Here is a 13,614-nt window from a genome sequence, read left to right as displayed (position 1 = left end):
TTTAAACAAAAGCCATGAACCCATAAAAAGCTATAAGTTGCTTCCACTTCATTTGTTTGAAATTGATTTTGTTGTTTATCTTTTTTAGTTTCAGAAATATTTTATCTGTTGTCAAATCAACATCATGGCTTCCAAAAATCCCAAAAGGCCAGTTATGAGCACGGCATTTAAAGAAAAAGCCACAAAGGAAAAGGAAAAATTGCAAAAGATCCTACTGGCCACTCAACTACACACGGACATGCTGAGGTAAGAAAGTGTTGTAATTCAATGAGAAATTAACAAGAATCATTTCATTCATAATTTTCATGTCATAGTTTGTTGAAATACCCATATGAACCGTAATTCCAAGTTGTAAAAAATGTCACCAATTTGAATTTGTTGTCAAAAACACTATGAATAGATGTTATCTTCCCATATTCTTTATACTACACACAATGTCATTATATGTTACAAAAATGACATTTTTAGGGTTAAAAGTGGTGATACTCCTGTGGATTCTGTGAGTTCCTTACAATTACAAAACCAACTCATACCAACTTTTGAATGTTTCTGTGATTGAAATAATCACATCTTAAACATAATTTATCTAAAGTCTGAACTGTTTGTAATTTTTGCCTGGTATAAATGTCAAGTCAGGGGAAACTTGCCCCCCTTCCTGACACTTCTGCTTAGTACCCCAATGTTCATATTAAAGATCAGTTGATTCAGTTCACCAGTGAGAAGTTAAGGTTTTCACATTTTTCAGGTCAAAAACATGGGTGATGTGAACACTGCATCAATGCTATGGTAATGGTTACTCAGTACCCCCCCCCCACATCATCACAACAACAAGCTTTGAAAAAGTCAGTGGTTCACTGACGAAACTGTCAGCAAGAAAGTAAGTTTCTTGAATTGGTTTTGACAAATATAAATTACCAAACCTGATGAACTTATTTCAAGAGTGTACGAGGGGGTATCCAAAAGTTTTTGACATCACCCAGAAGTGAAAGAGCTGTATCGATGAAATTTTGTCAGTGTAATCACTTGTCCTTATGTACATTATGGTCCAAAAATGGTCTCATAAGTATGTTTACTTTCTTTACAGGTGGCACTAGATGGGCAGTAGGCGCATAACCTGCAATATGGTGAAAATTGAGGCACGCATCATGATTAAGTTCCTGCATTTGAAGGGTTAGGCCTACAATGCTCAGAAAATCTATGATGAAATTAAAGCAATCTCACGGTGATGATTGCCCATCATATGGCACTATTGCTTTTTGAAAAGGAATTTCCAAACTGGCCACATGTCCCTCACAGATGAGCCAAGAAGTGGGCGTCCATCACTTACGGATGATGCGCCACAGTGAAAAAATTCAAGAAAGTGGAGGATCTTATCACGAAAAGGTTATGCGCCTACTTCCCATCTTTCACCACCTGTGAAGAAATAAAAGTAAACATACTTATGAGACCATTTTGGACCATAATGTACCTAAGGACCAGTGATTACACTGACAAAATTTCATCGGTATAGCTCTTTCACTTCTGTGTGATGTCAAAAACTTTTGGATACCCCCTCGTATAATACTTGTATTGGGTTTTCACACTAATGACTCTTCAGACTATTTACCTGTTAGGTTACCAACAAAATAATTGTGAAATTGTCCTTGTGTTAACATTGCTGTGAATTGGCATGTGTTTGTTTCTTCTAGCATGTGTAAGGAAGGCCAGTTTTCTGATGTGACATTGACATGTGGTGTGGATAGGTATGCCGTCCATTTACCATTGATCCATGCAAGACTTCCTGATCTTTATGCATCATTTGCTCAAATAAGTGGACCACAGAATGGAATGGAGGAACACCCAGAATTTGATTTGGGAAAACTTGGGTTATCGCCTGACCATGCAAAAGAGCTGATACAGTATGTATGGTTATATGTTAATATGTCTGGAATGACATGTTAAAAACATTTCATCTGTAACATTTTTTTTAAATGAAAATGAAATAGATATGAATGAATTGAATGGATTAAAATACTGTAAAAGTAGAAATTTTTGCGAGGTTTTTATTTTCGCGAATTTCGCGAGTGGACATAAAATCGCGAAAATAAAAACTCGCTGAAAATAACCTTTTGTATTAGGTTTCTATTGTATCAATATCAAAACCGCGAAATTTAATTCTCGCGCACTTGCCAAAATCTTCAAAATAGCGAAAATATCTTCTCGCCAAAATATTGACTTTTACAGTACTCTGAATACCTTATGCCTAATGCTACATGGTAAATCCACCATATTGAATTGTCATGCTTGAGAATGAAATAATACCTGTGGCATTTATCGGCAAAATCCCAAAATCTAACAATATGTGGCATCTTTAAGCTTGTTAAAATCAATTCCAAAATATTATTTGGATCATAAGGATTCAGAATGGAAATATAGTTTGACCTAGCTAGATGACTTGTAAATAGGAGTGTAGGAAAGTGTACTAGGAAATGTTTAGTTTTGACCTTTGTATTGAAGTCTAGACTGATAAGTTGTAGATTGGTCAAACTATATATTTTTCTGAATCTTTATTGATATGGGTAATATTATACAAATATTGACTGCTTTGAGGGGCACAGTTTAAAATTATAGGCCCGAGGTGATATCAAACCCATGACTATGCCCGAAGCGAAGCTGAGGGCATAGTCATGGGTTTGACATCACCTCGGCCTATAATTTTAAACTGTGCCCTAATATTAAGCAGTCAATATTTGTTTTATATACCTAATAATATAGATTCTTCTCATTTGATTGGTTAAAAGATTTCCTGAGCTGACAAGGCCTACAAGATGCTGCATAGGCCTTGACTTTGAACTGTAATTGAAGTAAAATGCACAGTGCATTGCAAGAGCAAGGGTGCAGAATTTGGACTGATAATATCTACCGATTTCATATCTAAAACCCTACCGTTTCTAACATCACACACTGCCGAGTCTTCAGGTCGTAGTAATTTGTCTAAACAGTGACATGTGGCAGGTATAAATCCTTGACATGTAACAGATAGTAAACAAATCACTGCACTCACTACGGCGGTCAAAGGTCGTTGTCTGCAAGGAGAGCTGTCAAATTCATCGCGAACTGTGACCCGCTATGCTAGTCTCTTTTACAAAACTGTAATCAACGCCGACCATATAGTGGGTACGCAATGTATACAAGCGATCTGTGTATTCGGGGTTGCGAATATCCAATTATTTAGCGGGCACAGTTGAATCTATGCCTGGGGCACAGCTGTTGCTTATGACGTCATCTTGATAGAAAAATGGGGCACAGCTATTTTAATGACTCCACTTTTAACCAATCAGATGAGAGGAATCTATATATGAGGTACCGTATATAATTTGGAATAGGTGTTAACAAAATTTGAGCAACTTTGAATGTTCACTACATTTTGTTACATATTTTTCCTAATAACTACAATGAGTGTAGATGCCAATTCTGTTGCTTCCGTCACATTGGGATCAATTTATTCACTAATATGCAGTTTACTAAAAATGTTTGTTTCTAACTTTTTATCCTGCAGTTCCTTTGGTTACTGTGATGAAACTTAAAAGTAGTAGTACTTTAATTTTTGTTCTACAATATATATAATTATATTTTTTTCCTATTTTTATTATCTAAACAACTTTCTGAATTTGTTGCAGACTTCTGTACACAAGTGACAATGTAAAATCCCACTGGTGTGACATCAAAACAGTTTCCACAAACAAATCACATTCACATCAAGAAGGAAACACTGATGATGCTCATGATCCAGAAGGTTGCCAGTCTATTAATTCATCTACAAATCCACCTGTTAAAAATGATGATAGCACAAAAGATGTGAAAGATGAGGAGGATAGTCGGACTGAATCCATGCGATGGAGGAAAACAGACCCCAAATTTAACGACCCCGGTCTAGATGATTGTGAACATCTACCGAATGGTGATATGAACGGGGGTCTTGCCATTTCAAATGATACAGACAGTGAAAAGAGTTCAATAGTACTGTTTCCAGATGTGAATAGTTTACCAGATGCTGCAAGCCCTCTAGGCAGGGATCTTCTTGGAATGTTGGTATCGGGATGTGGACATGATGTGAAGATCAAAGTAGAAGATAAGAAGATCCTTGCACACAAGTGAGTATACAGAGTGGCATAGTTAAGGGTTGTGATGCCCGGGGGGGAAGGATACAGAATGGTGTCACTCAAAGCGTGCACGAATACCACTAATTTGGATACAATCAATTTGAACCTTGGTCTTTAAATGGTCTTTCAGTGACTATTAATATTGAAATTTTTAACTTTCATTGCTTGGGCAGAATCTATGTAATGGCCACTGAATTGGGGGATTTGGCGTTGCCCTACCCATGTTCCCTTAGCTACGTCACTGTGCATGAAGTGGTTTTATATTACATTTTGTCATGACTTTACCAAAGTTTTATTCACTTTTGCAGAAATATACACACATTCATGCCCAAGCCTCTGACCATATGAATTTGATGATTGACACCCAATTATTTGAAAAAAAAATTGAACAAATTATACTGCACATCAAAATTGAACCCACCCTACTCAAAAATGTAGATTTTCATGCCAATATAATATACCGTGGAACCACAGTAACGCAACATTATTAGGCCAGGGCCTTAGATTTGAGGTATATTGTTTGGGACTCCAAACAACATTTTGTGTTATCAGGTATTTTGTATTAAAACAGGTTTTGTGTTAATAACAAGTTTCCACTGCATATAAGCAGATGTGGAAATGCTCACTCAAAAGATCACCTGAGATGATACCAGGGTTAGGGTTATGTTAACACTAACCCAGCCTTGATACCAGGGTTAGGGTTATGTTAACACTAACCCAGCCTTGATATCATCTGAGGTGATGCTTTGGATGAGTCTATGCTTCCAGCCTTCTATACATACATGTATGCCATATATGTTTTCTTGAAACCAACGGAAGTAGTAATCTACCTGCTGGTGAAAATGGAATGTAGCCAATTGTTTAGCAATCACTTTCTAATTTATGGGTACTATTCCAGAAAAATACAGCACTAAATGTTTGGAATTTTAAAAAATATTATCACATTCTGCCAAATGAAATTAACTCAATCCAAATCATTCATTTAGTCCTAACTGGAGATAAAAGAAAAAGAAAAAACATGCATTTTGGCATGTTTTCTGACAATGGAGTCACAAAAATCAAGGACTTGGAACAAGCCTAAGCATTCAAAATCTTGATTATATGCCGAAATGTTGCTCTAATTTTCACTTTTTTGTGTTACTTAAATTAAATGGTTTGTTATAAGAATGAAACATGTCTTTTCCAAAAATTAGAATGCATAAACTGAAATTAGTCTTAGAACAAGTCTTGATTGTCAAGCATACGAAAAAACACCCTAAAAACGCATGTTTTTGGCCCTTATTTCCAAAAATTGGTCAAGTATTAAAATTTGACATTTATTCCTAGTAAGGACTAACTAAAGGATTAGGATTTAGCTCTGTTTCATTCAGCAAAATTGGATAATATCTTTTTTATCCCAAAAAATTAGTGCTGTATTTTTCTGGAATAGAGAGTAAAGCAAGGTATGCAAATGGAAGTGATTGAGACAGGGCATTATGGGTAATATAGCTGTCCCAACTGTTCCTAAAGTTCCATGATTTACAGAACTTTGTTTTTTCCACTTTTTGCAGATTTATGCTGTGTAGTCGGTCCAATTACTTTGCAGCCATGCTTGGTGGGAGCTGGGTAGAGAGCAACTCAGCAGAAATCAATTTGGAAGGGTAGGTTGGACTCAGTGGCAATGCAAATATATGTATTGTGCAACTCTGGAATAGTGCACTCCAACAGTAGGTTGGACTCAGTGGCAATGCAAATATATGTATGTGCAACTCTAGAATAGTGCACTCCAACCAGAATCTTAACCCAAACACGGAACCCTGATTCTAATCTTGTGGTTGATTCTCGGTATTCAAAATAAATTGCGCCATCTATCGACCAAGCGATATAGTCCTGAAAGGGCCACTTCCGTCGACATCTGTTGGTCCCCGTGCGATCGCTGTAGTACATGTGATTGCAGTGGTACATCTTGGTTTCACCGGCTTCTCCCAGTGATCCCATGCAAAATACTTGCAATCTTTATCAGCCTAGTCATTGACTGAAAAATAATATATACATTTAAAATAGATTTGAGTCTGGCAATTTTGCCTGAAGCAAATTATCAGATTACCAATTCCAATTGTTACGGCAATGAATAGAATCAATTAGCTACGCTTGAACGCAATTCTTTTTAAGCTTATTCATATGAGAATAACACTCGGCCGCCGTACACGTATTGACCATGGTTAGCTTATTCGTATGAGAATAACACTCGGCCGCCGTACACGTATTGACCATGGTTAGCTTATTCGTATGAGAATAACACTCGGCCGCCGTACACGTATTGACCATGGTTGAAAATGAAATTAAAATTGAGGAAATATCTTGCTAAAATTTGACAATTTCGATCAGTTTACCAATGGTTATGTGCAATTCCTGCAGCAACACGGGCACTTCCGGGTTCGGATGTAGACAAATACCCATGATGCATTGCGATTTTTGGCCGATTTTGCATTGTCAATAGGTGGTGCAACAAGTTATGAATACCAAGAATTCTGTGTATCATGTACATAAGGCTTCACACACATCCTTTTCTTATTCTATTTTTCTAGTTCCTTCAAAAACTAATTTTCAAAATTCATATGGAAAAAATTACAAACATGGTAAAAGAAGTTATGGTATGAAACCACAGTTTTGCAAATCAAAAAAAATCAACGCCTCAGCACTGAACTGTACCAGCAAATAATGACCTGCAGGGCACCTGTGCCCATTCCAAGTCCCAAAATGATGTGTGGTGTGTGAACAAAATCTGTATAAATTATCATTCAAAGGGGTAAAACTCTGTAGCACCACTGTCAGGGTTTCTAACCTTGACCCCACCTGATGCTCCGCTCACTTTTATATATTATGAAGAATGGTGCATTTAGTTGAGACTAGTGATTTACATGTATCTAATATATACGTACATGTAATGGAGAATGCTTGATGTATATATAAATGAAATATTGTCTACCGGAACATCCTGTCACATGATGTTGTTGACAACAACTCGTCATGTGACACTCATCAAGATCAATAACATCAGTTTGAAAAAGGCTTAGCGACCGCAAGCCGAAAGCTCACGTAAGTGAACATTTTTGTTGTGAGAACAGTCATAAATTCATCAATATGAAATATTGTTGTTCTTTTTGCCTTTGGTGCCATTGCAGGGCCAGTTATGCAGCAGTTTTAGCAACTCTGTGCTTTATTTATGGTGCTAGTGTGGATTTACCAGAGGATGTTAGCATCAGGTAATGTCCCAACTTTGTCATTCTTTACTTGATTTCCATGCTAAAGGCATTGTATAGTCTGTTGTCTTGTGGGCATTTTTCTGTTGCCACAGATACAAAAGCTTATTTTTTACAGCAAAATAAAAAATTTTGATCAAGGGAACAAAGCCCTGGTATTCCTTCTGCAATTTCACAATACGTGGGCAGAGTGCAAGACTATCGTAAGAGCAGTAGAGCATAATAACACTTACGATGGTCTTGCAAATTTGACTCTGCCCACAAATTTATTACATCTGTGAATGGTTCATCCTAATTCCCAACGTGTGTGGTTTATGCTGGTTTCATACTTTCCTGCCACTTTGCTGCTCTGACGTTGATTTTGCTCTACTGTGCAATCGCACTAAAAATGCTACCAGTGACCAGCGGCAAGCTGATATATCGATCACTCCACCGCTTTGTCCAAGCGGCAGCATCGCTTAGTAGTTGAATTCAAGTAAATTTCGAGCGGTGCCGCTCTGACGTATGAGAACAAAATACGATTTTGGAGCGGTGCAGAGTGGCAACATTGGCTTTCAGAGTCATGCCGCTGTCGCTTAGCGGCGTGCTACTCCGCTTTCAGAAAAGTCGCAAGCGGCATGATGAAGCGTCACGCCAGTCAGCGGTAAGCGGCAGAAAGTACGAAACCAGCAGTACGAAAACAGTACAGTAGAAAAGGTTCTTTTTCAGATCCAAGTAAGTACCAGCATAATTGGATCTGAAAAGAACCTTTCTACTGTATTGAACTATGAACGATCCTGATGAATCTGTTTCAACAGCATTACAGTAGCTAGTTGTGAAGATATAACACATAGAAATGTAGACTGTTCCAAATGAAATCATTATGGCAAGTAGACAGTGTCTGATATAAAATTGGATCGGTTGAGCCCATATTTATTGAATTGTCGAGCTATGAGTTTTAAAATATTGGACCGAGACGTAGTCGAGTCCAATATTTTACAACTCATAGCGAGACCAATAAATATTGGGCGTAAAGCATCAATTTTATCATTATTATGTTTTGGATCCAATATTATCACAACTTGGATCCATCAAAACATAATAATGAAAGTAAGCGGGTGGATTCACCTGAAATATGATCAAATTGGTTTGGTAGCAAATTTTCAACCTAAAATAATATAGGCCTATATCGCAATTGTTACAAGCAAAATACAGAAAAGATTTGGGTTCTCTTGACATGATCAGCTCAGGCACAAACTAAAAGTGCCCTGTAAAAATCCCACCAGCAAGTAAGGGCACAGACCCTTAATTATGTTTGTATTATGGGCATGGTGGCCTAGTGGTAAAGGCTCCGACTCAAAATTGGAGGATTGCAGGTTTGAACCACTGCAGTGCTATCATGTTGTGTCCTTAGACAAGGCTCTTAGCCAATATTGTCTCTCTCCACCCAGGTGTATAAATGTGTACCGGTTTATGCCGGCAAGGTAAACAGACTTGTTGTGTGAGAGGACCCCCCACAAACCCACAACAACATCATCCACGAAGGAATCTGGCACAAAATCGCTTTGAAAGAGAGATGGGCACTCCGGTCTGTAAAATACATGCTTGAACTCTTACCCTTACATGAAATTAGGCAAATTTGTATGGTAATAAAATGAATTTTGAGGTCAGTGTGTATTTAGTTTGACAAAATTGTACTGTTGACTCATGACTGCTTTTGAGGGACAATAAGTAACAACTAGTAAGCTTTGTAGTGTTGATCGCCCTTGGACAAGTTTGGGAGCTTTCATCAGTAGTAGCTCTGACTTCTTCAGGACAAAGTACTTAAGAATGAAACATGTAGACCGCAGACCGCCCCTTGCCTACTGATGGCTCTGAAAAGAGCCGTTCACTGAAGACTGCCCCTTGTCAACAGAGGACAAGCAGACCTGGCCTATCTGCTAATGTAAAAGGTTTGGTGGATCTGAAAAGAACCATTCACTGAAGACTGCTTCTTGTCAAAAGAGAACAAGCAGATAGCCCAATTAACAAGCTGGTGTGATAAAAGTATGTACACTTTCATACTGTGATTTCATTCTTGGGTGAGTGAAGCTGTGGAATGCAGATAATGCGGTTATTATATGCTAACATACACAACCAGTTGTCACTGGGGATAGCCATCAACACTTACAAAGCAAGAAAACTCTTAATTGTTGTATTTCTGTGTGATTCCAGAGAAGTTGTGTACTTGGCTGACATGTATTGCTTAGAAGGGTTGAAGGAGGCAGCTGCTTTCCATTTACGAAAAGATAATTGCCATTTCTTTCATAAGGTAAGCAAAGTTAGAGAAGACTGTGTTTGGTAGGTTATCATAGACATAAATAGTAAAGGACCAATCACGTGGACAAGCTAGCTGGAGGAATGGCAGCTATATGCAAATTAAGAGATTGATATTTATGTATGTGACATCATGATGAACATTTGCACTTTTCTTTCCATTATTATATTATTACAAATATTTAGCTCTTATTAGCCAAAATTGTTTTTAAAAATGGATTTTTCATAGCTCTAATGCCTATAAATTGGCCCAGTTCACTAGACCCAAAAACATGTTGACATTTCAGTTAAGATTTCAGAATCTCCCATTTTTGCAGAGAAATCACTTGTCAGTTCACAAAGTTTGGCACGGAGCATGGCACTCCCCTACTGAAATAACAGTTACAAGGCAGTCAGTACATGTTAGTCATGGGCATTTATCTGCCAGTATACATCATTAATACTAAGTATGTTGTTCTATTACAGCCATGTAATGTTTGTTTAGCTGGAGTACCAGAGGCCATTATATTATCATATTCATATAGAATGACAGAGCTCTATGAATCAGCTGTCAGGTATGTGTGAGGGGGTTGTAGTGGTGATACCTTATCAGTTGTATAAATAATGTAATGGGACTATTGCAGTTGAAATCCATATAGATGAATACGACAGGGGCCATCCACGCCAAACTAGCTTAGTTCGTTTGGATTCCGATCCAAGACACCCACTATCGCAAGTGCATCGGAGCGTGTAGCACTTGTGCCACGTCATGGGAGCGGTAAACGCTGCATGCCTGTGATACTGTCGTCGCTTAAAATGGATGGAAGGCCCCAGCTTTGGCGGCCAGTGAGGTGTAGGAATGTGTCAAGTCGGATTTGTGTATACATCCCCTATGGAAAACATGACCTTAAATCTCCTACACGGTGGGTGTAGATTTCAAAAGGGGTTACCTAAATATGTGACTCTATTTAAAATCTGCACTCCCTGTATGGAAGATTAAGGCCATGTCTTTCATAGGGGTGTATGGATTTCAAGTGGCATAGCCCAATGACATGGATCTATGAATCAGTTGTCAAGTAATATGTGAGTGTGTAGAGCCATGTGGTTGTGTGGGAAGGCGTGTTATGTTTCAACCATGTAGTGGTTGTTTAGCTAGAGTAAGCCATTATGCATACAAAATGATAGAGGTCTATAATTCAGCAGTTAGGTAATGTATGTTGTTGTAGTTGCAGGTTTTATATAAGTTAAAATATTTCAAAACATTCTCTTATGTTTTAAATAGTTTTTTGGTCATCTGGGTGGATGTGTGTGTGTCCGTCAACAATTATGCAAGGCTTTTGGTTAAAATTTGGTCTCATATGAAGAGTTTAATATTGCAGCATTATGGGTACCTTCATGTGTTGGTGGTATCCAAGATCACATACTGAGGTCAAAGGTCATTTGAGGTCATTTGTAAATAGGCTGAAAATGAAAAACTGGACTCTTGTGAACAGTTCAAATCCAATTGCAACTAAATTTGGGCCATAACTACGCTATAGGAACTTTGATGTAATAGCAGTGTTAAAGGTCACACACTTCAACATTTAACAATCAGATCATGTCACATTGTAAGTAGGGGCTGTGCAATAATTATGTGTACCCCCGGGTGGTGAATTCTCAAAATGGTCTGCCAAAAATTGCTTGCCCCCCTGACCATGCCAAAAAATCTTTGCCCCCCTTTTGATGTGCCAAAAATCCTTTGCACCCCCCAAAAAATATTTGCCCCCCCTTTACACATGCAAGATTTTGGGGAACCCAAATTTAAAACCTTAAATTGTCTTATCATATAATGCGAGCGCAGCGTGCAGGAAATTTTGCATTTTGAACGTGTTCCTAACGTTTTCCTACACCTTTTTAGGGCGTAATATAGAAATGGTGCCCAAAATATCTGTGCCCAAAATTGCTTGTCCCCCCTTTTGACCTGTCAAAATCGCTTGACCCCCCCTTCGACCTGCCAAAAACTTCCCCCCCCTGTTGGCCTGCCAAAAAATCTTTGCCCCTGCTATAATTTACCAGACTGGGGGTACACATAATTATTGCACCACCCCTTAAGGTAAAATTGATGTGGGCTCAAACATATGTATGAGGCCACACATTTGTATTATATTTGCTTATCCTTATTCATACTTTTTACGGCAACATAGGTGGGTACTGAAGTATCTTGATAGAGCTTGGAGTCAACGGAACTTTGCTGGTATGCCAGCAGAGGTGATCCATCAATGCAGTGAATTTGCTGTAACTGAATTGGTAAGTCCGCTTCAATTCCATTGTGATCATATTCTTATGGCAGATTAATCACATAAGGGGCCCATAGTCACAATTGTCAGTCACAATTATCAGTCACAATTGTCAGGCAAACATTTGCTCTTTGTAATGTTTAAATTTTCATCCAATCCCTCAAATTCTAAAAACAAGCACACAAATAAAAACATCAAATTACTTGGAATTAATTGACTCGCAGCGTCACACTGGTGTAAGGCCAAGGACATAATTCTTTTAAAATTTGATCAACTGCACAAACTTTTATGAAAATTGTGGAATGTGTCATCCATTTTTTTTTAATACAAAGAGTCACATGCAGCATACAAGCAATTTAATTTCAAGAAAAATCACAAAATCCATCATGCTTAGAGATGTACAAGTGGGAGAGTGTGACCTAATGGTTAGTGTACAACCTTTGGTACATGAGGGCCAGGGTTCAATTCCTGGCTGTGGTAATTGAGGTATTGATGTGGAAAAAACGTTTGGATATAATTTGCCAACATCTGTAGATTAAATTCACATGTCCACTCTCCCCATTGTTCATTTAGAATTGGATCAATGAATCATGAGATAAACATTAATTTTCACCAGGTTCGCCGTCGCAAATAATAAAGGAGACAGGGAGAAAAAGTGATCCCGCCTGGGAATCGAACCCAGGACCTCAGGTTTACGAGACCTATGCCTTAACCACTTGGCCACGGGAGCTTCATGATTAGGCTGGTTGAAATTCGAACCCATAAGCGGTCACTTTCCCGTCGATCATGCCACTGTTTTTCCGAATCATGAGAGTTCTCTGTCTTTCAGAGGGGATGTTAAGCCATGGTCCCATGTATAGAGAGTCATACCTATATAGGTATATCACAGTCAGTTTGAAAAGAGTAGGGTGTTTGCCCCTGACTGTTCCAATCTGTCCCTGATATTCACAGTCTAAGTACAGACATTCTTTGAAAGGCTGCCGCTTGGAGAAAGTGATCTGCTTCTGATATTCACCATAAATAGCAGTGCTCTGTGCTTCTTAGAAGGCCATGTAAATGATTATAATAAATTAAAAGATAAATTAAAATGAACCCTGTACAGTGTTGCAAAAAATAACTTGTTAGAAGTAGGTCAATACAGGCTGCTGTCTGCTAAATGTCATGTTAAAATTTTGATTTTGTTATTCTTTATTCAAAATGTTGAAATAATATAAATAATTACTGATGGGAAGGGTTGCTGTCCATTTTAGGTAGAAATAACAAGGTAAAGTGAAAGAAATCGCACTGGTTATTTTGGCCATTTAACATGCAGTTCTATGGGAGGACATATCATCATAATTTTTAAATTATGATAATATGTCGAACTTTGCTCTGTTGACCTACAAAGACATTTAGGTGCAAGTTGGCACATGTGTAAACATTACAAATATGCAAAAAAATCAGGTTTGAAAAAATTTTCCCAATTTCATATTATAAGATCGTACATTATGGCTTTAATGTCATGTTAAAAGTAGGTGAATACAGGTTGCTGCCTACTAATGTCATGTTATAATCTGAGACTAAATTAAAAAGACTTAGTTTGCATCTAACATCTTCTGTCAATCAATCTCAGACACAAATTGTTTATGATTTGACCTGATCATTGAAATTTTTGAACGCAGCGGTAAAACAGCGTGCCAT

The 13,614-nt window shown here is 37.9% G+C and overlaps 1 protein-coding gene across 1 annotated transcript in view; it reads left to right on the top strand.

Annotated features, from left to right (window-relative positions):
• Positions 1-13,614, top strand: part of LOC140136939 (BTB/POZ domain-containing protein 8-like) — a 37,672-nt gene that overhangs the window by 10,621 nt on the left and 13,437 nt on the right. Inside the window, exons 2-9 of the mRNA XM_072158590.1 lie at positions 89-246; positions 1,689-1,898; positions 3,660-4,133; positions 5,693-5,782; positions 7,307-7,387; positions 9,578-9,674; positions 10,145-10,233; positions 11,842-11,944. Of these exons, the coding sequence (XP_072014691.1) occupies positions 125-246; positions 1,689-1,898; positions 3,660-4,133; positions 5,693-5,782; positions 7,307-7,387; positions 9,578-9,674; positions 10,145-10,233; positions 11,842-11,944 (1,266 nt within the window). The 5' untranslated portion in view covers positions 89-124. The remainder of the gene's footprint in view (positions 1-88; positions 247-1,688; positions 1,899-3,659; positions 4,134-5,692; positions 5,783-7,306; positions 7,388-9,577; positions 9,675-10,144; positions 10,234-11,841; positions 11,945-13,614) is intronic.

This window comes from Amphiura filiformis, chromosome 17, assembly GCF_039555335.1.
Source record: "Amphiura filiformis chromosome 17, Afil_fr2py, whole genome shotgun sequence".
NCBI lineage: Eukaryota > Metazoa > Echinodermata > Ophiuroidea > Amphilepidida > Amphiuridae > Amphiura > Amphiura filiformis.
The sequence above is the reverse complement of the archived record's forward strand: the minus strand, read 5'-3'. Positions and strand labels throughout refer to the sequence as shown.